The sequence below is a fragment of the Crinia signifera genome, chromosome 2 (genome assembly GCF_055691185.1).
Source record: "Crinia signifera chromosome 2, ASM5569118v1, whole genome shotgun sequence".
NCBI classification, from domain to species: Eukaryota; Metazoa; Chordata; class Amphibia; order Anura; family Myobatrachidae; genus Crinia; species Crinia signifera.
In genome coordinates this window covers 310,212,738-310,239,161 of record NC_139218.1, presented here as the reverse complement: position 1 = coordinate 310,239,161, position 26,424 = coordinate 310,212,738, and the positions used below count along the sequence as shown (strand labels likewise).

The window sequence follows — 26,424 nt, the reverse complement described above, 5'->3', positions numbered from 1 at the left end:
TAAAACGGATGAGGGTAAGAAAATGGTATACGACACCCCGGGATCCAATGTGCCGCACGGAGACTGATCTTCTTATGGCAGGTTTTAATGTGGCAGCGCCACATGCACTCCTTCATACTCAAGCGCATGGGGTGTCCATTAACACAGGTTTGTGTCAGTGGCAGCAAATGGTGTTGCTGAAAAAAGCCACCGACTCCACCTCCACACATACAGATATACAATAGATGCACACTGGGGAAAGTGGTGGACAAGGACAGAAGAGACATGGTGGACTTATTTTGACTGAGCATAGCACTCAAGCAGCCTTCAGCGGTGCCATTTGGTCATTGCACAGTCAGGTAGGTAACAAGTATACAGTGACAGCACAGATACATAGAAGACGGGGGACACATATTTTGCTAAGCTGCACAGCTCCTAGGCAGCCATCAGCAGCGCCATCTTGTTCATAGTTACTTTCAGTTTAGGGTTTTCCAGCGTTTCCAGAGGACTTGGTTGGGGCCGCGGCTGATGAGTGAGCCAGAGTGCGGGGAGGGAGGGAAGGCCGAAGGCTGAGCCTTCGTTAAGTTGCAGGCCCATCACCTTATCTCTTACTCTGATGGTTTTCATGGGCCTCTTGCCGCATCCATCGCACATGCACAGACCCGCACCATCGTTACCAAATTTTCTCATTAACGTGCAAACCAGAATCAGGCCTAAAATTGGTTGGCAGTCTGCAATAGCCTATGGTCATACCTCCCAACATGACCCATTCCAGGAGGGACACATTCCTGGGCTTTCCTCTTAATGTATGATTGCCAGCACCTGTTTCAAACAGGTTAATTGATATGAAAGGTGTTTCAACACATTTGATGGTGATCATAAGTTTAGAGGGAAGTTCAGAAATAGATCATTCTGTCTCTTATGTAGAGAACCATGTTGGGAGGTATGCTATGGTGAAGTTATAGGGCATAATAGGTTTGCACTCTCTAGGACACGGGTAGCCAAATCCAGTTCTGCAGAGCTATCGCATTTCACAGACCACCTAGCTGGTTCACAGGTGTATTCATTATTTACTGACACCACAGGTGGAGCTTATTTCTTCACTTATGATTCTGTAAGGAGACCAGGAACACATTAACTGTTTAGTGTTGGTAGCAGTCAAGGACTGGAGTTGGTCACAACTTCTCTAGGGCTTTGTTTTCTAAAATCGATTCATACCCTTCATATTTACAGGACAAAAATAGCAGTCACTGAAGTGATTTTTTGGCTCACACCACATCATAGGTATGCCAAAATGAAGTCCTTTTCGATTGCCGTTATTACCAATGCAGAGTAATTACAAACAGGTTTTACAAACTTTGTGAGGCACCCAATTCTTGTCTTGATGGCTTACTGTATGTGATGTCCAAAAAAAAGCCCAATATGTTTTTGTTTTTTTACGAATACAGTTATAATTTTTCTTTCTTTTGCAACTCTATATTTGCTACAAACATATAAAAATACATCAGGGTTGTTCGTACACCATCTCCGAAATGAACTAATTATAATTATAAAAATGTTTTGTTTCACAATTCAGCCCAATTGGCTAAATGGTTATGGTGGGACAGTGAGAGGGTCGAACAAAGGAACAGGAGGTTATAACTGCATTACTCTGACATCTCAGTGGCTCTGTAAGCTGGGAGGAGGCGTGGCTGTGGTCTGAGAATGTCCCAGCAGGCTCAGCCGTGAACCGCTGACTGATAACATGATACCATGTTATCACCAATACATTTTTTGGGGGTTATTGTTGAAAGAAGGTATTTGGTAAAAGAGCAAAACTTTGTCAGTTTTGTTAACTAAAGTGACCTAGACTAGGAAGGTGCTTCAAATGGAGAAAATAATTTGAATTTTATAATTTTTCATTCATTTAAAAATTGAAGCCATGGTACTCTTTACCTAGAACGGCGCCCGCGATTGGCATCGCGGGCAAAAAATCGCGGTCATTGTATGCACATAAAAAAACGGGTGCGACGCGATGCCCGCGATTTTCCCATAGGGATCAATGTTAAAAGTCAGATTGGACGCGATTTTAGTGTTAAATGCCTCAATGCCCGCGATTTTTACATAGGAAACAATGTTAAATGGGCCACAGAGCCCTAATAGTCCCCCTGAAGTCTTAAATGGCCCCCACAATTTTTAACGCCACCCCACGATCAACGTGAACCTGAAGCGTGGCGAGCGCAGCGGTAAGCGTCCTCCGACCTTTTCATACCCCCACTATCCACGTCGGCGTGGAGTTGAGAATAGAATAGTGTGGCGAGCGCAGCGAGGCGAGCGCAGCAGGATACCTGTGAAGCCTGCGAAGGGACGCGTTTACCTGTGAAGGTATCCGCATCCCCTCGCGGCGCTCGCCACGCTTCGGGCTCGGTGGCTCGCTGCGCTCGCCACACTATTCTATTCTCAACTCCCCGCCGACGTGGATAGTGGGGGTATGAAAAGGTCGGAGGACGCGTACCGCTGCGCTCACCACGCTTCGGGTTCACGTTCATCGTGGGGTGGCGTTAACAATTGTGGGGGCCATTTCAGACTTTAGGGTGACTATTTGGGCTCTGTGGCCCATTTAACATGGTTTCCTATGGAAAAATCGCGGGCATTGAACACTAAAATCGCGTCCAATCTGACTTTTAACATTGATCCCTATGGGAAATCGCGGGCATCGCATCGCACCCGTTTTTTAGTGCATACGATGGTCGCGATGGGCGCCGTTCTAGGTAAAGAGTACCGAAGCCATTTCAGCTATAGCAGAGATCTAATGCAAAAATTAGGGCCTGTGAATACTGGCAAACCGATCTTAAATCCTTGGCAAGATTTTAAATTTCTTGTGTTGTCAGTATTTTGTGACACACAAAGCATCTCCAACCACATCTGAATAACACTGTATGTAATAGAGAATGTGGCTGCCCTGCATGTAGTCTTTTGCTCTATTCCAAATAAAAATAGTATTGTTGCTTTGAAGGTTGAGGATATGAATGCAATTTCCTGTTCTCTTTCATAGCCCTTTTTCTAAAGATGTTAGAGTCATGGTGGATACCAAGATAATTGCTAATTTTTAATGGTTATATAAAACATTAGATTTAAATGAGGTGAAGCATAAACTTTTGCAGTACAAAGATCATAGGCATATTCAGCATAGAGCAGTGGCTGGTGGCCACATACAATGGAATAGAAATATTAGTTTAAGGTTTTATCTAACCTGAAATAAGGAAGTATGGTTCACTTCACTCATCATGGTGCAGGGTGCTCAAAGTAAAACATTTCCAGTACAGTATTTAAAACAAATGTTGTTGTTTTTTTAATCCAAAACCCACAATTATCCATGATGGTTCTTTTAAAACTATCATGAGGTTTTTTTAATCTTTAGTAAAGTTTATTATATGCTGACTTGATTTGTATCTGTTCAAAGCATAGTCTAGTCCAAAGTCTGGTCCTATAGATTCTGAGATGCTTATTTATTTACATCAGCAAAGAAGAATGACTGTATGTAATTAATGTTCTATCATACTTGCCTTGCATAAAAAAGCATGGTACTCTTTACCTAGAACGGCGCCCATCGGGGTGATCGCGGGATCGCGGGCAGTACATAAACGGCCGCGACGCGATGCCCGCGATCACCGCGATTTTCCCATAGGGAACAATGTTAAAAAGCCAGATTGACCGCGATTTTGCATTCAATGCCTCAATGCCCGCGATTTTACCATAGGAATCAATGTTAAATGGGCTACAGAGCCCAAATAGGCTCAATTAACCCTTAAATGTCACCCCAATTTTTTGACGCCACCCCACGATCCACGCCAACCCGAAGCGTGGCGAGCGCAGCGAGCCCGCGAGGGGCGGCGGTATGCGTCCTCCGACCTTTTCATGCCCTACTATCCACGTCGGCGTGGAGTTGAGAATAGAATAGTGTGGCGAGCGCAGCGAGCCCCGCGAGGGGACGCGGATACCTTCACAGTTATACGCGTTCCCTCGCGGACTTCACAGGTGTCCGTGGCGACGCCGACACCTGTGAAGCCCGCGAAGGGACGCGTTTACCTGTGAAGGTATCCGCGTCCCCTCGCGGGGCTCGCTGCGCTCGCGGGGCTCGCTGCGCTCGCCACGCTTCGGGCTCGGTGGCTCCACGTCGGCGTGGAGTTGAGAATAGAATAGTGTGGCGAGCGCAGCGAGCCCCGCGAGGGGACGCGGATACCTTCACAGTTATACGCGTTCCCTCGCGGACTTCACAGGTGTCCGTGGCGACGCCGACACCTGTGAAGCCCGCGAAGGGACGCGTTTACCTGTGAAGGTATCCGCGTCCCCTCGCGGGGCTCGCTGCGCTCGCCACGCTTCGGGCTCGGTGGCTCGCTGCGCTCGCCACACTATTCTATTCTCAACTCCACGCCGACGTGGATAGTAGGGCATGAAAAGGTCGGAGGACGCGTACCGCCGCCCCTCGCGGGCTCGCTGCGCTCGCCACGCTTCGGGTTGGCGTGGATCGTGGGGTGGCGTAAAAAAATTGGGGTGACATTTAAGGGTTAATTGGGTCTATTTGGGCTCTGTAGCCCATTTAACATTGATTCCTATGGGAAAATCGCGGGCATTGAGGCATTTTACATTAAAATCGCGGTCAATTAGGCTTTTTAACATTGTTCCCTATGGGAAAATCGCGGTCATCGCGGGTACACGATTTTGATGTACCCGCGATATGCCCGCGATGACCGCGATTTTTTACCCCCGACGCCCGCGATTCTGATCGCGGGCGCCGTTCTAGGTAAAGAGTACCAAAAGCATTTCAGAGAAATTGTGAAGGTGAAACACCCAAATCAAGTGGCACTTAATACAAACCAACAATGTAAATAAAAATAAATGAATTCATTAAACAACATAAATTATACACATATATAAACCTCCTGTGGATAGCAAAACAACATGTATTAATAAGTATATTAGACAATTTAAAATAATTTAAATATAAAATATTAGCTCATTGTGCAGATCAATTTCTGGTGCTCACCATTTGTAGGTATCCTCGTCCGTTCACAATATTGAAATAGGAGCAGAAAAGTATAACATATATTATTGTTTAGAACAGAACCTTGTGTTGTTTGGAGAAGCCGTATGTCCGTGATCCCGGACTGCTGCAGCTGTACCGACCGCTGATACCAAGGTCAAGTCTCTTCACGAACAGTGTTCATATCCTGGGAGCTTTCAAGTGTGGTCCCGCTTGCGACTTACTGGTTGTTGCGGCTGCAGTTGGGAGCGGTGATGTTAGCGGCTGTCAATCAATCCTTAGGACACATTTCAGGCAGCTTTTGCAAACAGATTGTGAAGGTGACACCCATAAGCGCAGACACATATGGCTACATCTAAGAAGCCTGTGTCATAAAACAACTTACAGCCAAATGCACATATGCCCCAAAGCAGTTAGTAAGATCTAAAAAATTTGTTGAAGAAAAAAACACTGATGGAAGTCAGAACTTGTTTGTGTTCTGTTTTCCAAGGTTTTTTTTAAATAAGTGGCCACGAGAAATGTTATTTAAAATTCATGTAGCCATATGGATCATTGGGGCAGAAGTATTAAGCTTTAACAAGAGATAAATGCAAAGGTGATAAGGAGAGATAAACGTCCAGCCAATCAGCTCCTTACTGACTTTTTTCAAACACAGCCTGTAACATGGCAGTTAGCAGGTGATTGGCTGGACGTTTATCTCTTTATCACCCTTGCATTTATCTCTTGTTAAGGCTTAATACATCTGCCCCATTGTGCCTTACAACCAATGCAGGGCAATGGCAATGATGATTCCATTTGAATTAAAATATTTCTGAATTATTTTCTTAGCAGGTTATACAGCTGCATAATATGGGTGACTCTTCAGGGAGTCCGCGATATTGACACTATTTTAGGGTGTAAGTATAAGAAACAATGCAGCATAATGGGGGTATGGTACAATTAGGGAGATTGCTAGACTATTCAGGGAGACATGGAGATTGCTGATATTTCAGGGAGTCATGCAGGTAGGCAACAATTATCCCTTTCACATGGCAAATGCCGGATCGCACCTGGGATTTGGACTCGGGTCTGTCAAGGGAGAGACCTGGCATTAGCCCCTACAGCCCCCACAGTGACCCAGCAATAAGACGGGAAGCTGACATGAAAAAAGGAGGCAGCGCTTGGAGGTGACACTGCCTCCTCTCTATAGTGTGAACACGACCCAGGTGTTTTGACCCAGTGTAACTGTTTACACTGCCCTGCAACCTGGGCCCGACCCAGGAAAAATCCTTCTTTTAACCTGGGTTGGAATGCCGGGTTGCTAGCCCTTTAATACAGTACAGAGACCCGTATCGACCAGGCAACAACCTGGGTCGGACCTGGGTTATTTGTGCGGTGTGAAATAGTGTTATATGTAATTACCCCAAATGGGTTAAAAATGATATTCCTTGGGTAATGGACGATTGTGCTGCCGAGACACAGCTGGGCATGCTTATGAATCTATATGCATGCCCAGTTGTGTCTCGGTAGCGTGACCGTCCATTACCCCCAAGAATTTCATTTAATTGCATATATAATCTATATATAGATTCTATGTGCATGCCTGGCTGTGTGTTACAGTACTGTAGTGTACAAGGACCTGACGCAGTGCAGTGTGTCAGGCCCTTGTATATAACACACTTCCCTGCGTGATGCCCCGGGTCCCGCCTCCAAGTCCGCCCGCTTCTCCAGTAGAGTAAACTAGTTGCTGCGCCATCTCGGCAGCGCGCAGTCTGTACTATACTATAGGCTCTTGGAAAAAAAAATTGCACAGACTGTCACTATATCATCTTGAAATACTGACACAAATAGCTGCCTGGACGTCATTATGAATGGCTATGAATGGCTTTACCACATACAGCCTGGCAGCCATTGATGATGATTACCATGCATGGCTGTGTGCGGTACAAATTTTGAACCACACACAGCCATACATTGCAATCTTCATCATCAATGGTTGCCAGGTTGTGTACCGTACTTGCATCAATTTCTGGGGGTACAGTGTTTATTACAATCATATGATTTCCTTTCTTCAAGTGGGTAACGTTGGCTATATAAATATATTTTTTGAGGTAAAAAGTCCCCTGACCCCTGCTTTACTGGCTCTCTATCCAATACAGGCAGTGACGTAACTATTATTTGTGAGAGCCCCCCCCCCTGGAAATTTTGGCCGCCCCCCACCCCCTTAAATTATAGCCCACCTCCAGCCTTCCACCGTGCTACTTACCGTCACCGCCGCTGGGACTCGCAGATCTACTTCTTTTTTTGTCTGCAGTCCCGGGCGGCTCTCCTCCTGGCAGGCTTAATGAAAATGACCCACAAAAAATGGCCGCCCCCTAACAGCAGACCGTTTTTGAGGATGCTAGAGGCGGCTAACGCCTCCTCAAAAAGTTTCTGCTTTAGGGGGGCGGCCATTTTTTGAGGGTTGTCTTCATTAACAAACCTGCCAGGAGGAGAGCCGGCTGGGACCGCAGACAAGAGATAAGTAGATCTGCGGGGCCCAGCAGCAGCGGCGAACAGAGGGGCCCCAGCAGCAGTGTAGCGCATGATAGCCCCGCAGACCCCCGATGCCCACACTTAATCAGCGCCTTCCCGCGACAGCGGGGTCTGCGGGGCTATTGTTACGCCACTGAATACAGAATCTAGTTCAAACTAAAGTTATAAAAGAATATTGGCTATGTAATACACCATACAATACCACTTGTGTCAAATATAAACATTTATTACCACATATCAATACATGTAATAATCATGAAAAACATAAAAAGTTAATTGTTACTAATGTAACTACATATATTGTTCTCCTTATACATAGTATTGTTACTGCTGATAGAAAGGGTTACTTTACTGTATTGCTGTAGATATGTTTATAGCACAGTTCCCTTGAGCATTGGAAATATGTTGATTACTATAATATAAACTAGCTTGCTCATGTGTACTCTGGTGTACGTGGCCACCAATGACATGTGGTGAGGTGAGCCAGAGCCTTTCCTATAATACTCCAGTATAAGCCAGAGTTTTGACTATATAAAGTATATGAAAAATACAAAGAAGATGTTATAGATATCTTCTTTATATTGTTCGAATCGTTTTTATAGTCAAAACTCTGGAGGCAGTGGCTCACCTGCCTATATTGTTTGCACATCTCTAATCAAATCTCACCAACTGTCTAGCAGTATATGCAATTGCTCCACACACCCAGGATGATGCTGTATTCTGCCCTGTGGAGGTATAATACTCCAATACTATGAGCTGATCGATTGAAAATGTACAGAGGTGTTTCAGGTGGAGAGTGCATGGAAGGTTTAAGGGTCAAATGCAACTTGTTGTTTCTCCAATCTTAGCTGTACATGTTCCATTTGCGTTGGTGCAGGTTTTGAGCTGCCAGGATCACTGATGTGAATTGCTGGTAGTTGCTCTCTGCAATTGGTGATCACTGCCTACTTCTGGGCTGCCCCTGTCCTACAAATTGTGCTCCTTCACTCAATCAGATTACCCATTAACATCCATTGCTTTAAACTTTGCCACAAACGCTCTGTTCACACTAGTTCACTAGACCACTGACTGCACTGACTGCCCTGTCTGCCAGCCTGAACTATCGTCAGATCTCCTGCGCTGGTGCAGGCTGGCGAACAGGAGGGCCATCTGACTGACCCAATTAGCAAGGCGTCCCTGCTTGTCTCCGCTTCAGGAAGATGGGCAGGGCGAGTGGGGGCTGCGGGGGGGGGGGAGCGGGAGCAGCAGGGAGCCGACGAATGGCATCGTTGGGCTCCCACAGAACGGGGTGCGCTAGCGTCTCGTGCTGGAGTGCTGGAGCGCCCTCTTCTGTCAGATGGCGCACAGCGGTGATTGGCAATTCTATCACCAGGAGCAGCTACATTGCGAGCTGCTCCATCTGTACCTCCTCATTTCCTATGAATCTCCTAATAACCCCCCTTCCTACTCTAGCCTTTAGAATGTAAGCTCTTGTGAGCATGACCTCCTGTCCTCTTGTTTCAATCACCTTAGGCAAACCCTTTAAGTTGATAGTATGCTTGTGACTATTCCTACACATGTAATTATCTATACAGTATATGTAATTTTGTTACTTTGTTTATCCGGATTAGTATCTTTACTCTTAAGGAGCCCATACACGCTGCAATGCGGGCTGTGCGATGCGTGGTTGGAGGTGCGCGCTCCTGCGGCACCTCATCGCACAGTACAAAAAGTATGTGCTTGCACATTCTTTTTGTAATTAGTTTTCATCACATTGCATCGCATTGCATGCACAACGCATGCACAGGGCATGCAATGCGATGTGATGCATGCTAGTTAAGCACGGAACGCACGCCCGGATCAGGATGTGTATGGGCGTCATTATTCAGATCTGAGCTCAGTACAAATTTGTTCTGGAAATGGGCAAATCCATATGCACTGCAGGTGTGGCAGATGTAACATGTGCAGAGAGTTAGATTGGTACTTGTGTATTTGGCGGCGCCCATCGCATCGCATACCATAACACATACGATGGTATGCGATGCGACGCGATATCGTACGATAGTGCACGATGGCATACAATTTTGAAATTGTATGCCATTGTACATGGCATACGATGCCATAGGATGCGATGCGATGCGATTAAACATTGTATAAGCACCCTAATGGGGGCTTATACTATGTTAAGCACCCAAATGGGTGCTTACAATGTTAAATGCACCCCCACGCCACCCCCCACTATAAACGTGAACCCGAAGCGTGGCGAGCGCAGCGAGCCCGCGAGGGGCGGCGGTACGCGTCCTACGACCTTTTCATACCCCCACTATCCACGTCGGCGTGGAGTTGAGAATAGAATAGTGTGGCGAGCCCGAAGCGTGGCGAGCGCACGCGGATACCTTCATAGGTAAACGCGTCCCCTCGCGGGCTTCACAGGTGTCCGCGTCGCCACGGACACCTGTGAAGCCCGCGAGGGGACGCGTATAACTGTGAAGGTATCCGCGTCCCCTCGCGGGGCTCGCTGCGCTCGCCACGCTTCGGGCTCGGTGGCTCGCTGCGCTCGCCACACTATTCTATTCTCAACTCCACGCCGACGTGGATAGTGGGGGTATGAAAAGGTCGTAGGACGCGTACCGCCGCCCCTCGCGGGCTCGCTGCGCTCGCCACGCTTCGGGTTCACGTTTATAGTGGGGGGTGGCGTGGGGGTGCATTTAACATTGTTAGCACCCATTTGGGTGCTCAAAAGCACCCTTTAGGGTGCTTATACGATTTTTGGTCGTATAGGGGGTCAAAATCGCGTCGCATCGCATCGCATGCCATCGGGTGCATGGCATGCGATGCGATCTGTTCGTCGTACGACGGACATCGGGGGCGCCGCCAAAATACACAAGTACCGTTAGATTTGTGTAAGTTATTTTGTTTCTGTGCAGGGTAAATATTGGCTGCATTATTTTTACACTGCAATTTAGATTTCAGTTTTAGCACACCCCACCCAAATTTAACTCTATTTGCACAGGTTACATCTGCCCCACCTGCAGTGCACATGGTTTTGCCCATTTTCCGAACAAATTTTTATTGAGCTCAGATCTGAATAAGGCTGCACAATTTAATGATGGCATACACAAAAATGTTAATAACAATAAAAAAAACATTGGATGCTTATGGGGTATACACCTGTTGTGATGTGTGCTAAGCGATGTAAGCTAGGAGATTTCCTTGAACTTCCCAGGTTCTAGATGTCCCTGTACATACATTGCAATGTGTGCTAAGTGATCTGTGCTAAGTCAGTGTTTTGTATGCACTTGCTGGGTGATCTAACTAGATTTTGCCTGCCTGCGTTAAATATTGGAGCCGGCGATGGCAACGTGCGGGACCACGCATCTCCATCACTATGGGGTGTAGACATGGAGCGATTTTAGCCCTGTGTTTGCCCCATAAGGCAAATCTGTAAATGGGGATAGGTGGCTGACGGTCTCATGATAGTTACCAGTTACTGTATTTGTTCCGCTTCTGTTGCATGTCATTTAATTACTTTTTTTTAGCATGAGAATGAAAATAAGTAAAACAAAATAAATACTATGATGTTTTAAAAAACCACTTCACAGTGGCAGCAATGAAATATGTAAGGGATGTAACAAGTCATACGCTGTCAATTATTAAAGCAAACCGTGTGATTAGGGGAAATAATAACTGATGTACTAAGTCTTATCTGTATTTCTGTTTTTGCCTAATAAACTAGTTTCTGTTAAGTGTAGACTTTATTTGTATCTTACACATTGTATTATGCAGGTAGTACTATTAACTGAAATAAGATAACCTATTTTATGACATTTCAGTCCAATATTTGCTTTTATTGAAGAAACAATAAAAATAAAAGCATTAACTTTTTAAAAACTTATTTGGCATTTTTATATCTTTGTATGCCTGCCCCATCCAAAAGGACGAGGTAAGGACGTGAAGCGCTAGCCTAAAGGGAAGTGCGCAGTGTTAGTGCTTACTAGAGCAGGGTGATTTGGGGATCACCCGTGCATGTTTGGCACCCCTGAGTTTCCCCAGGGGCACAGTGCAGCCTCGGACTCCAGGCAGCCAGTCAGTCAGCGTCTGACCAAGTGTTTCTCTGCTCCACCAGCAGGCCCTTTACGGTCCCCCGGCATGGGAATGGATACTCCACCGGGCTTTTCGATGAGTCTCCCCTGCAGAGGCCAAATAGACCAACTGAAGGAGAAGAAAACACCTACTCAGTCCCGACGTTTCCTCTCTCCCAGGGATTGAGTACTAGGCTGGGCTTTTCACTGTCTCTCTGGCTGAGGGAACTGGGAACCCCCGGACCAGAGAGCAATCTACTCGGTCCCAACTTTTCCCGTCTTCCTGGGATTGGATACTAGACTGGGCTTTTTGAGTGACTCTCCCTCAGAGGCTATAGACCCCCGAACAAGAACCCCATCTACTAGGCCAGATGCTTCTCCCCTCCCTACCAGTGGGAGAGTATGTACCCCCCCCCCCCCCCACGGCAGGGTGTAGATACTCAGCCAGACCTTACACCCGCCCAGAACATGAAGTACTCTAAGCCTCAGCTCAGTAGCAAGGTGGTTTGGTCCAGCTTTTCTCTATTCTCTGCCAGGGGGGCGGTCCAGACCCAACTGATAAGAACAGATACTACACTTGATCTTAGCCAAAAGGCCGAGAAGTATGACAGGTAGCCTAGTATAACAAGTAAGGTAGGGATTTTACCAAGAGAGTCTGTGGGATCAAAAATAAACAGTAGTAGGTCAGGGTTCCAGGGAGTTTGGGAGAATAGAGAAGTGGGGAGTATAAAGAATTAAAGTGGAAAATTATTGGGCGGGAAAATAGGAAAGGGGGTATAGAAGGGGAAACAAGATGGGGGGGGGGGGAACCCCCAAGTAATTAGGCTTGTCCAGGAAGGGTCGCACTATATAGCATGTACCATGGTGTGCATACAGTATGTAACTTGTCCACTGTATTATTCTGGAGGCTAGTGATGAATTCCATTTTGGCCACAAACCAAACATGATTAACAAGTTCCTTGTGAGTCGGAAGGGAGGGTCGTTTCCAGGATCTAGCAATCTGGTATTTAGCCGCACAGCTAATGTGCAGCAGCAATTTATTCTCCTGTTTGGATAACTAGCAAACCAGGGCACACAAGAGCATCATGGCCGAGGAGAGGGGAGGACAGTGTGGGATGACAGAGGCTACAAGTGTGTGGACAGTTGACCAGAAAGAAGTTAATTTAGGGCATGTCCATCATATCTGAAAAAAAGATCCTATCTGGCCACATTGCCGCCAACATAAATCAGAGGTAGGTGGGTAAATTTTATGTAGTCGTTCTGGGACTAGGCACCAACAGGTATACACTATGTAGGAATTCTTCTTAATGGAGACGCTAATGGAGCACTTGGAGATGTTGAGACGAATCTCCTCCCAGGTATTCTCCCCCAGAGTGGTACCTAGATCCAATTCCCAGGATAGTTTGTGAGTCGCTGAGGCTGGATGATCTTGCAATAGTATAGAGTGATACATGTGGGAGATGGTGCCTCTATCAGTGGGACGAGAAATACAGAGATGTTCAATCGCCATAGGGTTGCAGAGAGAGTTGGAGATGGGAGAGACGTGGCGATGAAGTAGGGTGCTGAATTTTTTATAGCAATGAGCTAGGAATCTGGTCAAGTTGTGATAATGGATGAAGGCAGAATGTAGAGGTGTAATACTGTATAAAATAATGTAAATGCTTCCGTGATTTCAATGTGCATTAGTATAAATTGGCAGCAGAACAGAATTGCACAAATGTTGTAATATGAGTTATAGTATTTATGTTCCCCCTGGTGCAAAGACTTATCACTTGAGAAAGGCAGAGATTCTATATTAGCTTAGACTAATCCTACGAGAAAACCAGTTTACGGTCACAGATTTATCCTCTTAAAATACATTTTATTTTCATGATAATTTGCTTAAGCTTAGTGGTTATTTTTGCAGGTAATGTTCTGTCTGTGCCATCTCTGTAGAACACTGATTTTCTTTCCATAAGATGCTTGTGTCCTTTAAAATCATATCATCAAAGCAAATTCCAGCTAGAAGTGGATTTTTTCTCAGTCTTCTATGCATGACATAGCTAGTTTGTGTATTTAATGAGGAGCCACTTAGTCGAGGATGATAATAATAATAAAAATAATATTTTTTCTTTCTACATTGGCCCATGTCCAAAGTAGCTCTTGAATTATATAGACTATGGGGGTTATGTGAGGTTATGAGCAGTGGCGGCTCCTACCTTAATAAGGGGGGGGGGATGCTGCTGGCCGTGATGCTGGGACACCCTCCCCTCTGCTGCCGATCCTCCTCCTGGTCTCCCCGCCGCTGCAGTCCCATCGTCTGTGTACACTGATGCACTGACCTCTGTACTGCGCATGCAGCCAGCTTCTGTGGAAGTAAAATCATGGTCCCGGTGCCTGTACAATACAGATGACACATGCGCAGTACCAATGTAGGTTCTGCTTCGGTTGCAGCCCATAAGAGGCATCCCATTGGGACTGCCTTGGGTGACTGGCAGGCCAGTGCCGTCTCACAGACAGCATCTAGCTTCACTTAGGCAGAGCACAGTTGTGGATTTTACCTGGGGGGCAATAGTCCTTCAGCGCATAGGTAAAAACCGCCACCGGATATGAGCGTAAGAAACTGCCATAATTTTTTCCATTCATAGCTAAATTTAAAGCAGTAATCTGTTATAAAACAAAACCAACATTCTAATTGGTTGCCGCTTTATACTTAGCAGTGAACTCAACAAAATCAGGTTGGTTCCTTCATGTCAAAACTTATTGCATAATTCCCTTTGAGTTAAAGGGGTGTATCCAATTACCTGTAGTAAATTACTGTGGGTAATTGCCTTGGGCTATCCAATTAGCCAGCGAGGGCTGCAGATGACAAATGCATAGGTTTTTTTGCAGGCATTTTAAATTGTATACCACAGAAAAAAATATATCTGAGAAACTTTGTAAAAATGTACAATATTTTTGCACCTGCGTTTTCATCACTACTACTGGATACCCCTCTGCAAAATGTAAATCAATTGGGCTAGGTAAACCATGCAGTGATATATGTATATATGATTCTAACATTTCTGCAGAATTGTTTAACATATTTTATATATTTTTAATCATTTTACTGTCATTTGCTTTTATATTACAGGTGACACTGTTAATATTGGAGACGTATCTTATACATTGAAAACTCCAAGAAACCCGGAATTGGTACCCCAGAACTATTGTAAGACATTTTTTCTTCTCTGTACCCCAATGTGACACTTTAATTAATCTATAAACCTATGCTCAAAGCAGAACTATTTTTTGTCTTAATTTTGTCTATATAGTAATCACACATTCATATCCGTTTTCATCAACCTACAAATAAAAGTATGTGGATTGTATGGATAATTCCTTATTCTGTAAAGGTTTAATATTCTATTAATAATGCAAATGTTTTAAAATATAATGTGATCTTATGATATTAAGGGTCATTAAGCAGGATTATCTATTGAGCCTAATTACTATTTAGTGATTCTGCCTCTGGGGGTAATTTCACCATTCATCTGGGTTGTCTTAGTTACTGCTAATATAGTACATCTCGGAGAAGTAGGCACAACAGTGAAGATGGTGTCTAATATCTAAAGATTTACTAGAATAATCATTCCCTTTAGCTATATTCTTTTAAGGGTGTATACTCACCTAAATGATTGGCTGTACACACAGCGTTTTAATAAGTGACGAATGAAACTGCACGGCCAACCGGAATTGCATGTGACCCCATGGTAAGTCAAATCCTGATATTGGACATGATTCTTATTCATTCCGTTGTTTGGGGCTCTATTCATGGTATTTTATGCGCATGTGCAGCTCTCCTTTGTGAACGGCTTCGGTGAATTGCATAGTCGCCCATCCATTCATAAGGATTATAAGGATCGGGGCGGGCCGGGGGCGGACAGCAGCAGGGGTCACCCATGGGAACGCCCAATGATTTATCATGTCCCCATGAATGGCTCAGTGGTGTTAAATATAAGTTACATGTACCGTAACTTACTCAGAAAAGATGGGCCCCTCTCGGCTCTGGGTTTATCCCCTTATAAAAAAGGGAACAAAACTTGAGAAAACCTTTTAGGAATATAAGAGAGTGTTGCAGAAGATACAAGTATTTAGGCTGGATGGAAATTTAAAAAAAGATTATCGCATCAGGGTAATATCTTCCACATATGTATCTGTAACTTATAGTTAGAGATAATAGGATCAATGTTTGGCGAATCATACTCTTTTGCTTGAGGACTAATCCAAGCTCCCAAATACTTACACATCAGGGTCCATTGTAGTGGATATTGCTTTTTTAGTAGGGATATGAAAAGTACTAGATGTGTTCCAATTACTAAGCAACCTGGGAAAAGACCCCATTGACTATCCGCAGCATCATTGCCAGAGTCCTCAGCATCCTCTAAAAATAGGACATCATCAGCATATAAAGCTATAGCATCCTCTGTTTCCCAGCCAGGGGGGGGGGGATACAACACTGAGTGTTCCCCCTAGCAAGTGAAAACAAGGCAAGGGGAGCTTGGTCAAGTTTAGATGGTTCATCTTAAGACACACAAGGCAGTATATTAAGCCTCTCGGTCCTTGCACATTTGGACACATGGATGTACACCAGGGGAGGAATTTGTGTCTGTAATTTGAATAATGTCCCAGACACAACTTTGGCTAAAGACACAGACATGGATGCGTCTGACTCAGTCAGGCCCTATTTGGGCAGTGTGGACAGCATACTGTAACCGTTGTGGTTGTGTGTGTGACATTAATCATCATGTCTATTCTAATCTGAATGAAGAGAAGTCTGATGACATAAGAGTGGCATGCAGAGGAGTCTCCATATTGTTCTTGCAGGGGTTCAGTTTGCTGTTCTTTGGGCCATTTTATCATGGTTTTCTGCATTCTTGGTGATTTCTTTTTGGGCAGTGTAATTTCTATTGTTTGACATGTGGTTCTGTTCATTCCTGTATTATGGTGTTTCAATCAATATGTTAAGCTCCATCACTTTTTATTCAAAATTGGTCTTAAAGAATGGAATTGCTTAAAAAAATGTCTTAGGGCCAGATGTACTAAGCTTGAAGAGTGGTAAAATGGAGAGTGATACACCTCCAGCCAATCAGCTACTACCTGCCATGCCACAGGCTGTGTTTGAATATGACAGGTAGGAGCTGATTAGTTGGTGGCTTATCACTCTCCATTTTATCACTTTTCAATGCTTAGTACATCTCGCCATTAATGAATACAGCCCTCATAAACTCTATGGTCTTTTGTCTAGATTTAATTAATCATAGTAAAACACATTCAAACTACTGTATGAATGGTAATAATCTTAAAATAACACATATTCAGTATAGAAGTAAGCTGGATGTGCCTGTTTATAAAGCATTAGTTTAGTTTTTCATTAATTTATTTATTTATCCGAACAACTTTTTTTTGTGGGTTTGTATTTTATCTTCTTCAACTATTTGTACATATTTTTGCTACACCTCTCTGTTCACTGAGTACATACACACTGGCAGATGGTCATACCCCACTATCAACCCCTTCTATTGCATTCCCCTGGTGGGTAGGCCCTTCATGTCCCAGTCTGACACACATACCGCTTTGGTTTGGTTTACAGAGAATATTTGGCCATTCACATCAGTCCAAAAATTGTTCAAACATCAGAAATGGATAAAAAAAATAGATTTTCGAATTATAGCCAGTGGGCTAAGTAACCAGACCAGGACCCAACGGACACTTGATAGAAACATATAATAGAAAACACAAGTTAGGTTGCACAATACTAATAAATAACAATGAAGATACAAATAATAGTACAGACAAAATTTTTTTACAGAAAAATGAAAGAGAAAGGGTCACAGTAATGTGTATTGTGGCTGATGGGACAACCAATGTAATGTTAAATCAGGCACCCTTATAAAAGTATTTATGTATGAAGAAAGCATAACATTTCCCCCACTGGTACTTTCACTAGAAAGGAGATGTACATTAGCTCATCATCCACCAAAATAGCTCCAGTTTCTTTATGTGTACAGTATATTCTCTGAGAATAATAGACCTACTGCATTTAAAAAAATAATAATAATAATAATAATATATATATATATATATATATGTGTTTGTGTTGTGTGGTAAAAAAAAGATATATATATATACAGAGTCTATCACGGCTGCTGGCGGCACTCAAGTAAGGGACTTGACAATATGAAGAAAGGAAACTGGAGCCGCGTACTGTTCGTTGCTAACCGTTTCGGAAAGTTTAATTCCTTCGTCAGAATGAACACAATGTTAAATGATTAAAAGCATGTAACAATAAACACTTTCAAAGTGGGTGTGCCTACCAGATGTCTAAGATTATAAGGCACATGGGAATGTGTTAGCGTGACCTGGGAATCAAGAAAAGCTAGCTTGCAGGGTTGGTCCTCAGAAAGACTCAGGTCATGGTGCGGTGTAAATGGGCAAGCCGGGTCCATGCAATCCAGCACCTTTCACAGGCCGGTTCCAGCTGCCAATCTGAAAGGGATCTCAAGTGGGTTACACCCCAGTTGGATCGGTATACAAAATCCTGGGTGCGACTCGGCCTTTCAATATAAAAAGAGGTATTCGTGTGTCCAGAGGACTAGGTTTTGAAAGCGCAGCACAATTATATATGTTTACTTAAATTTGTTCTCTACTGTAAGATACTGTTTAATAACATAGCTCTAATTGAGTGTGTGAAGTCCAGACTTGATTCACCAGATGTATGTAAAATGAGTGATTATTGTGTTGCAGGAAAAGAGGTTTCTGTTCTTTGTCATTTCATGCTAATGTGCAGGAAGTATAATTCCATAATTGGATCTATTACCATAATACACTGTAAAACTAAACAGGTAATTGAAACGTGTACAGTAAGTGTGTTTTACAAAAGATTAGAAGCCTAGCTGATGAGAGGGATTGCTGCATATTCACTTGGACGCACAAGTCTCTCCTGCACACTCTCCTTGTGAGAGTGGCGGCTTTCTCTGAGAAACAGGATATCACAAAAAGCTGTTACAATGTATGTAGTTTTACCTTGTCACACTCAGTGCATGACCATTTAATAGCTACTGTGTTTATTGAAGAAGACAAAGTGTTATACGTAAATTGGCAAGCATTAAACTTGTACACATGATATATAGAGGTGCTGTCTGTGGTCCTGAAAATATGTTCATTTATCCAGTCTGACACAGTCTGTAGTACGCACAGTAGTGCCCTTATGTTTTAATTTCTGTTTACATTCTGTTGTTTTTCAACATTTAATCCAAATATATTATTTGCATGTGATACATTATGCAGTCAATTATTTCTCTTTTGAAACTTCTTCAGCATGACACGGAAATATACTCTCCACGTATATACAGATATGAATGTATTATTTATTTATTACCAGTTTCTTATATAGCGCACACATATGCCGCAGCACTTTACAGAGGATATTTGAACATTCACATCAGTCCCTGCCCCAGTGGAGCTGTAAGCTCATGTATATCTGTGTATTCTGGTTGATTCACAAGGCTGCGAATTTCACAGCCTTGCAAGTCCACCAGACGCCACCTGCACAGCTGCCCCCCTCGCCCCCACCGCAATCCCCCACACAGTGGCAACCATCCAATGATTTCTCCAGCGCTCGCAGATCTGAGACACCTCTGTGGTTTGCACCAGGGTCCCCGGCTCCTGAGACCAGACGCTGCTGCTTGCAGTGCGCTTCGCAATCCTTCAATCATACCACCACTAGCCAGCACGGCCATCTTAGCACTGCATATGCTCCGGAGCCTGTACAGGGGACAGGACCTGTATCTGCTGCTGCTGGTCTCAGACAGGATCCGCTTAGCCCCTGGCTTCACAGCCCTAGACTCTGTGAGTTACACAGTGGGGACTTGGAAGTTTTCAGGAAAGATAGGCTGTGTAGAAAAATTGTAAGTCATAGCACTCCTGTGTTATATGCCATAGTGCAGTACTAACTTGTGGCATCCTCTCTTTTCTAACTCTCCTGTACAGTTATTTTCTATTTTCCTGTACCCTATTGCTCCGCTATTGTGTACATAGTGTGTATTGTGTGGGGAGTACAATGGCAGGAGGTAGCACAAAAGCATCTCACATGGTGGCATGTAAAAGACGTAACACCAAATTCACCCCTCAATCTGAGGGTACATTTTTCTGTGATAATTAGACAGGACCTCCGGTACTACCACCCAGTAGGACATCCCTGCATGGGCCTTGCAACTTACAGAGGTTATTTCCCATTTATCTTCTGAATTGTCTGCTTGATATGGCGCCTCTTGAAGAAGGCGAGTTTGCCAACCCAAGTCATTTATTAGAGGTACAACCGGTTACAGAACCAGTTTCCCAGGGATTGGAAGATCTTATTGCTATGGTTAAATCAACCTTAAAAGTAGATGATAAGGCCCTATTGTCAGCTTGTCCGCATATGTTTGGTAAAAGACGCAGACAAGCTGCTGCTTTCAGTGTGTCGAAGGAATTGGACCACCATTTGACTTCATCCTGATAAACGTTTTCAGATGTCCAGCAAATTCCTTACTTCATACCCCAACAGCTAGATTCCGGGACGTCTCTTAATCTGGACGTGGCACCAGAGGTTGTGGAAGGGGAGTCGCCTCCACAGCTCACTAGGAGGCTAAGGTGTCCCAAAAACACTCGGCATGACATGCTTTCAGCCAACTTGGGGGCACGTCTGCAACTTTTTTGTGAGGCCTGGTTCCAATCCAGTCAGGATGCTTGGGCCAGAGATTGAGTGGCCTTCGGCTGAAAAATACATTTTCAAAAGGCACCCCCACACCGTTTTTTTTATAACCTGTTTCTCTAGACAAGTGTGCTGTCTAGAGAAAGACTGCTAAAGGCAGGAGTGATAATACCAGTCTCACCCAGCCAGCAATATGCAGGGGTTCTATTCCAGCTTGTTTCTCGTGCCGAAGCCGGACGGCTCGGCACGGCCCATTTTCAACCTCAAGGATCTCAACCCTTTCTTGCAAGTGGTGAAGATGGAATAGTTACACTCTGTAATCACAGATTTGAAACCTGAGGAGTTCTTGGTTTCCCTGGACATCAAGGACACCTACCTACATGTTCCTATTTGGCAAGCATATCCTTCATTTCTGCGTTTTACCATACGAGAACACCATTTCCAGTTTCAGGTACTGACGTTCAGCCTGTCCTTGGTATCCAGGATCTTTACAAAGATACAAGTCTGATACATTGTTGGGGATGCTCCCAAAAAGACTTGATGGTGTCTCTCCACAACCATCAGTTACCCCTGTACTGTGCATGGACTCGGGATCTGGCAGCAGTGGGGGTGGATGCACTCACGTTCCTGTGGTGCTACCAGTTTTTCTACCTCTTCCTTCCATTTCCAATCTTACCATGGATCCCGCAGCGCACTTGCAGATAGGCAGTCACGGTACTTCTCATAGCATCAGACTGGCCGCTTTGGTCCTGGTACACCAGTCTAATGTCTCTTCTCGTGAATGAACCATGGCCTCTGCCGTTGCAAGAGGACCTACTGTCCAAGGGTCCCTTTGTCCATCTGGACTAAGGGTGACTTCATTTAACAGCTTGGCTACTGAAAGGTCCATCCTCAGGAAGGTGGGTATCCCTTCGGCGGTAATTCCCACCATGGTGCGTGCCAGAAAAGAGGGGACTTCTTTTCACTATTACCATATCTGGAGAGCATAAATTTCATGGTGCGAGGTTCACCAGGTCTCACCAATGACATTAAAGTTAGCTTGTCTGCTTCTTTTTCGCTTAGGCTGGACTATCTGCGGGTCTGTGCCTGGGCTCCTTAAAGGTGCAGGTGTCCGCCCTTTCTATTTTCTTTCAGTGAAAATTAGCATTACTGCCTCAAATGCAGACTTCTTTTGGGGAGTTTTGAGAATTCAACTCCCCTTCCGACCTCCCATGGCCCCTTAGGACTTGAATTTAGTGCTTTCGTTCTTACAATCTCCATTGTTCAGTAGACCTCACGTACTTTACCTGGAAGACAGTCCTGCTCCTGGCTCTAGCTTTAGCCAGATGAGTATCAGACTTAAGTGCACTGTCCTGTCGTCCACCATTCTTAATTTTTCCATGAAGATAGGGTGGAATTGTGAACACATGCATCGTTTCTTCCTAAGGTTGTGTTTTTATTTCACATCAATCAACCAATAGTTTTGCCTGCTTTTCCAGACGATTCCACTGACTTCAGGTCTCTGGATGTGGTGCGTGCCTTTAGGGTCTATGTCTCCAGGCCGGCTTCTATACGAAAATCGGACACTGTTTGTTTTGTGTGACTCAGCAAATCCAGGTTGGCCAGCGTCTAAACAAATTTTGGCTAGGGGTCTACACATCACCATTCGTCAGGCATACGTGGTAGCTTCACTAGTGCTGCCTTCCTCTATTACATCGCATTCAACACGATCGGTGGGTCAGTCATGGACAGCTGCCCAAGGGGTTTCTGCTCAACAACTCTGTAGGGCTGCTACTTGGTCTTGCCAGAGTACCTTTATCAAGTTTTACCATTTTGACACCTTTGTAGCCTAGGCTTCTCAGTTTGGCCGTTGAATGTTGGGAGGATCTCAGCGCCTTGAGAAATACAGTGTCATCTACTGGATGAAGAAGATAATGGGATTTGGTACTTACCGTTATATCTTTTTCTCTGATTCCACAGGTGAGTCTGAACGCCCTCCCGGCGCTGCTCTTCTGTGCATTCAGATTAACTTTCTCTTAATTAAAGTTACTCCGGTTGTCTGTTGGAACTCCCTTTTCGTTTGTGTGCATTTTTGTTCTGTTTGAAATTCCTATTCTCACTGTTTAATGTTTCTTCTTGTATGTTGTGATGTTTAACCTCTTCATTGAAGAGTAAGTATGTGCTCCCCCCCGGGCACAATTCCTCAGACTCTTTGCTTGGGAAGGGGAAGTAGAAGGGGAGGAATCAGCCACACTTCTTTAATTTCTTAAAGTGCCCATGCTCCTGGTAGTTGCTTTTCTTTTTCCACTTTGAACTCCAGTGTCATCTGTGGAATCAGAGAAAAGGATTTAATGGTAAGTACAAAATCCCATTTCCAGTTTGAACACACCCCACCCAAATCTAACTCTGCATATGTTACATCAGCCCGACCAGCAGTGCACATGGTTCTGTAAATTAAAGAAGGAGTTTGCTTTTGCAAACCAACCTGAATCACCCCCTTTGTTCCTGTGATATATTTGTCTTGATTATTTGCTGTGTGGCAATATACACTTGTGCCCATTGCCACAGTCACATAAGAAGTGGTGGCAGCCATCTGGATAAAGGTGCCCATACACGTACCAATTACCCGGTACTTTTTGTGCTAAAATAGCATTGCATCGCATGCACAACAATGCTATTTTAGCACATAAAGTACCAGGTAATCGTTACGTGTATTGGCACCTTAAGGGAGAATTCCCCAAGTTTCTGGGAGCCTCTGCCATAATTTCGTAATCTCCCCATACTTGCGCTCTCTCAGTTTTGGTGTATGCCAGATACAACAGAGTTGCATATAAGTTCATTTTGTAGTCATTTTTACCTGCCTTAAGCAGTAGATCTTCACATGACAAATCATCCTCTTCTTACTGTATACAAGCACACCATTATTTTATGCTTTGCTAGTATTGATTTTCTTGATCTTTTTTTTTTTAAAGCATTTTAGTGAACAAGGTAAAAAACCTGTACTACTGACATGTTCATGCTTTCTTATGCATTAATGGTCTATTTAAAATGTTCTTCTTTTTAGTTGCTGATCCACTATGTCAATCAGTAGCGCAGCATCTGAGATGGATAATGCAAAAAGACCTTTTGGGGCAAGACATCTTCCTCATTGGCCCTCCAGGTCCACTCAGGCGAGCTATCGCTATGCAGTATTTGGTATGCTTATTTTATCCCTATTACATTTCTGTCTGTATTATACAGTATTTACAGTTTTAGAAAGATGAAAAGGAAACAATTATGTTGTAAAGTCATTTATTACAGTTTGCAAATGTGTCCACATACATCTAGCCTCCTTGCGCAATAAACAGCCCTTTTAGTGGTGCGACTCGGTAGTGCTGTGTCTTTGCATTAAACTTTTTTCTGTTAAAATGCGTTTCGTGCAATTTCGTATGTATCCGTAGTCACAAACAGGATATCAGCATGCCACATATTTGAATCCGCCAAAGCTGCTTTTGCGTACTTTTCACATCGATTTGCAAATAATACTCATTGTAAGGGAAAAAGTCACATAGATTGTACAGTATGTGGACAAATCTGTATTTCCAGTTATTTGTAAGTCCAATATAATAAGTACAACATTATTTTGCTTTAAAAACATATTAACTTGTTGTAAGCTTCACGCTCTTGGCTCTCTTTGGGATTCAGACTTTGGGTCAATATGCGTTAAGTCAACAGTCAATAGGTCGACCGGTAAAAGGTCAGAGTTTTTCATGATTTTTTATATATATTTTTTTTAACTTTTTTATACTTTACCATTCCAAATCTTAGTCTAAATGGATGATTAAGTGTCCCCAACCATGCGAAGATATGTGGTGCACTAAATGGGTTCCACATGGTTAAATCTAAAAATTGACACAAAAAAACTGTAAAGACTCATGTCGACGTTTTCACGTGTTAACGATTTCCATGTGGTTTCGACCTTGTTCTTGTCTACCTTTTAGGGTCGACCAAGACTGTGTCGATCTAATTTCTGTTGACCCTATGATCCACACCCGTTCTGTTCATATTTTCACCTGGGATAACACGTAAAAACGTATGAACTTTTAGCAGAAGCACATTTTAGATGGAGTGTATCCCCATGATCTTTAGTGTTATGTGATTGACAATACGAGGTGCAGTATTCAATGCCTTTTTGCGAGCTATGACAGCGAGCAGTGCTGCCTGCTCGTTGTCACAGCTCACACGGTCAGTATTTAACTGACCCCCCTGCACACGCCGTTTCCATCTCACTGAGTTTTTACAGCGATGTGGAAACGGTGTGTGAAGCCGCCAAGACAGCAAGGCTCGCAGCTAAATGCAGTGGGCTACCTGCATTAGCCGTGAACCTTGCCATTTGGGGAATCCTCACCGTCCACTGACAGCGAGGATTCCCCCAAATTGAATAGGGTGAGCGGCCGGCTTTATAGTTCTTGCTACTGGGTGCAATTTTAAAATACACAACTAGTTTTTACATTTCTGAACATGGAAGTAAATGTTAAATTCCATTTTATTGGCAATGTATTTCTGGTATTTACAGGAACTAACAAAGCGAGAGGTAGAATATATTGCTCTGTCAAGAGACACTACGGAATCTGACCTCAAACAGAGGAGGGAGATACGGGCTGGAACAGTATTTTACATTGATCAGGCAAGTGTTCACACTTATTTCTTTACAGTAGAGTTGATGGAACGTGGTAGAGGTGTGACTTGTATCAGGTGTATTTGTATTAGCTTAATATACTGACATAGAAGGGCAACATTGAGTGTTTATTGTATATTGAGATACAATGGGTTTAGTGGGTTATACCAGTTGTAAAAAGTATTTGTAAAACAGCATGAATAACTCTTGTGTCATGTACAAAGAAAAAAAGAGATAACAGTCACAAGCAACTAAGAACTGATCATACGCACAGTGACATTTTATCCTATCAATGAAATGATGGCTCATTTGAATTAGGAGTTTCTGAAGTATAGTTTCTGCAGTTTTGAAGCGTTTTTGTTCTTTTATTTGTTTATTTATAAATGAATACCAAAAGAATATTAAACTCCCTGAGCTTGCTTTGGGACCTCTGCATTATAGTTTGACAGATGTACCACCCTGGTGAAACTCCCTAACTGCCACTGTCCCCAAAGCAGGTCGTTAATGTGACATGAGAGAGTCTGATTTTCCCATTGAATGCAGCATCCCTAAAATTGTCAAAAACCCATATTTACATGCCAAATGCAGAGAATTAATTAGAAGTTGATTGAGTAGTGTTATTGGACATCCTGAATCATCCAGAATGTCTGACAGATCTGATCAGCTGCAAGTCAGCCACATTGGACAGTGCATGCTGCTGCCAGCTTGTTTTCCCTGTTCATTCACGGAAGCCACATATTGTGGGACATACCTGCTGGGTGCAGGCTGTCAGATAAAATGACTGTCAATCTGACAGTTCTTTCATCTGACAGTGTATGCCCAACACAACAGTGATCAAGTGATTAGTCTTTTCACAGACTTTTATCTCCCAGCTCTGTGCCTGTCAGTATCTCTCTCTCTCTCTCTCTCTCTCTCTCTCTCTCTCTCTCTCTCTCACTGCATACCTGGTAAGAGATTGTATCTGACTTAATTTATGTCCTTGCCCATAATATTTGGATATATGTTACATTTGTTGCTTTAGGGTTTAAATTGCATATTAACTAATAAACACATTTTTTTATATTGATTTTTTTTTATAATATATTAGTTCATGTACGATTTAGCCCTTTAGTTTATATTGAATAAAAGATCATAACGTATGTAGCCGATCAACTACTAATTTAGACTGACCAGGGCTATTTAGAAAATATTACTTTTGATTTTGCATATATTACATGATTTAATAGTATTATTGCCAGATTGAAAGAACCCTAAAATAAAGCGGCAAACCCAAGAATTTACTGTAACTAACTTGTTAACCAACCAAAATTTAGTTGGTTCTGTTCATGCAGAAATAGCGCTAAAATAAACATCTTCGTCAAAATTCTATCACGAATTTGTAGATGTGTCTTGCTCTACTTTATATTATTCCTGGAATATAAATAGATACTGGCATATGTATTCAAGTGCTGAGCCTGAAATCCAGACAATGGTGGGTTTTCAGCTCAGAATCCTGGGT

General features: G+C 43.5%; 1 protein-coding gene and 1 pseudogene across 1 annotated transcript in view; one reads left to right on the top strand and one right to left on the bottom strand.

The window, feature by feature from the left end:
- VWA8 (von Willebrand factor A domain containing 8) overlaps positions 1–26,424 on the top strand; it is a 180,487-nt gene that overhangs the window by 20,218 nt on the left and 133,845 nt on the right. The window contains exons 3-5 of the mRNA XM_083168923.1: positions 14,690–14,767; positions 23,334–23,464; positions 24,825–24,935. Coding sequence (XP_083025049.1) covers positions 14,690–14,767; positions 23,334–23,464; positions 24,825–24,935 — 320 coding nt within the window. The remainder of the gene's footprint in view (positions 1–14,689; positions 14,768–23,333; positions 23,465–24,824; positions 24,936–26,424) is intronic.
- Positions 12,046–12,184, bottom strand: LOC146060904 (U2 spliceosomal RNA; annotated as a pseudogene).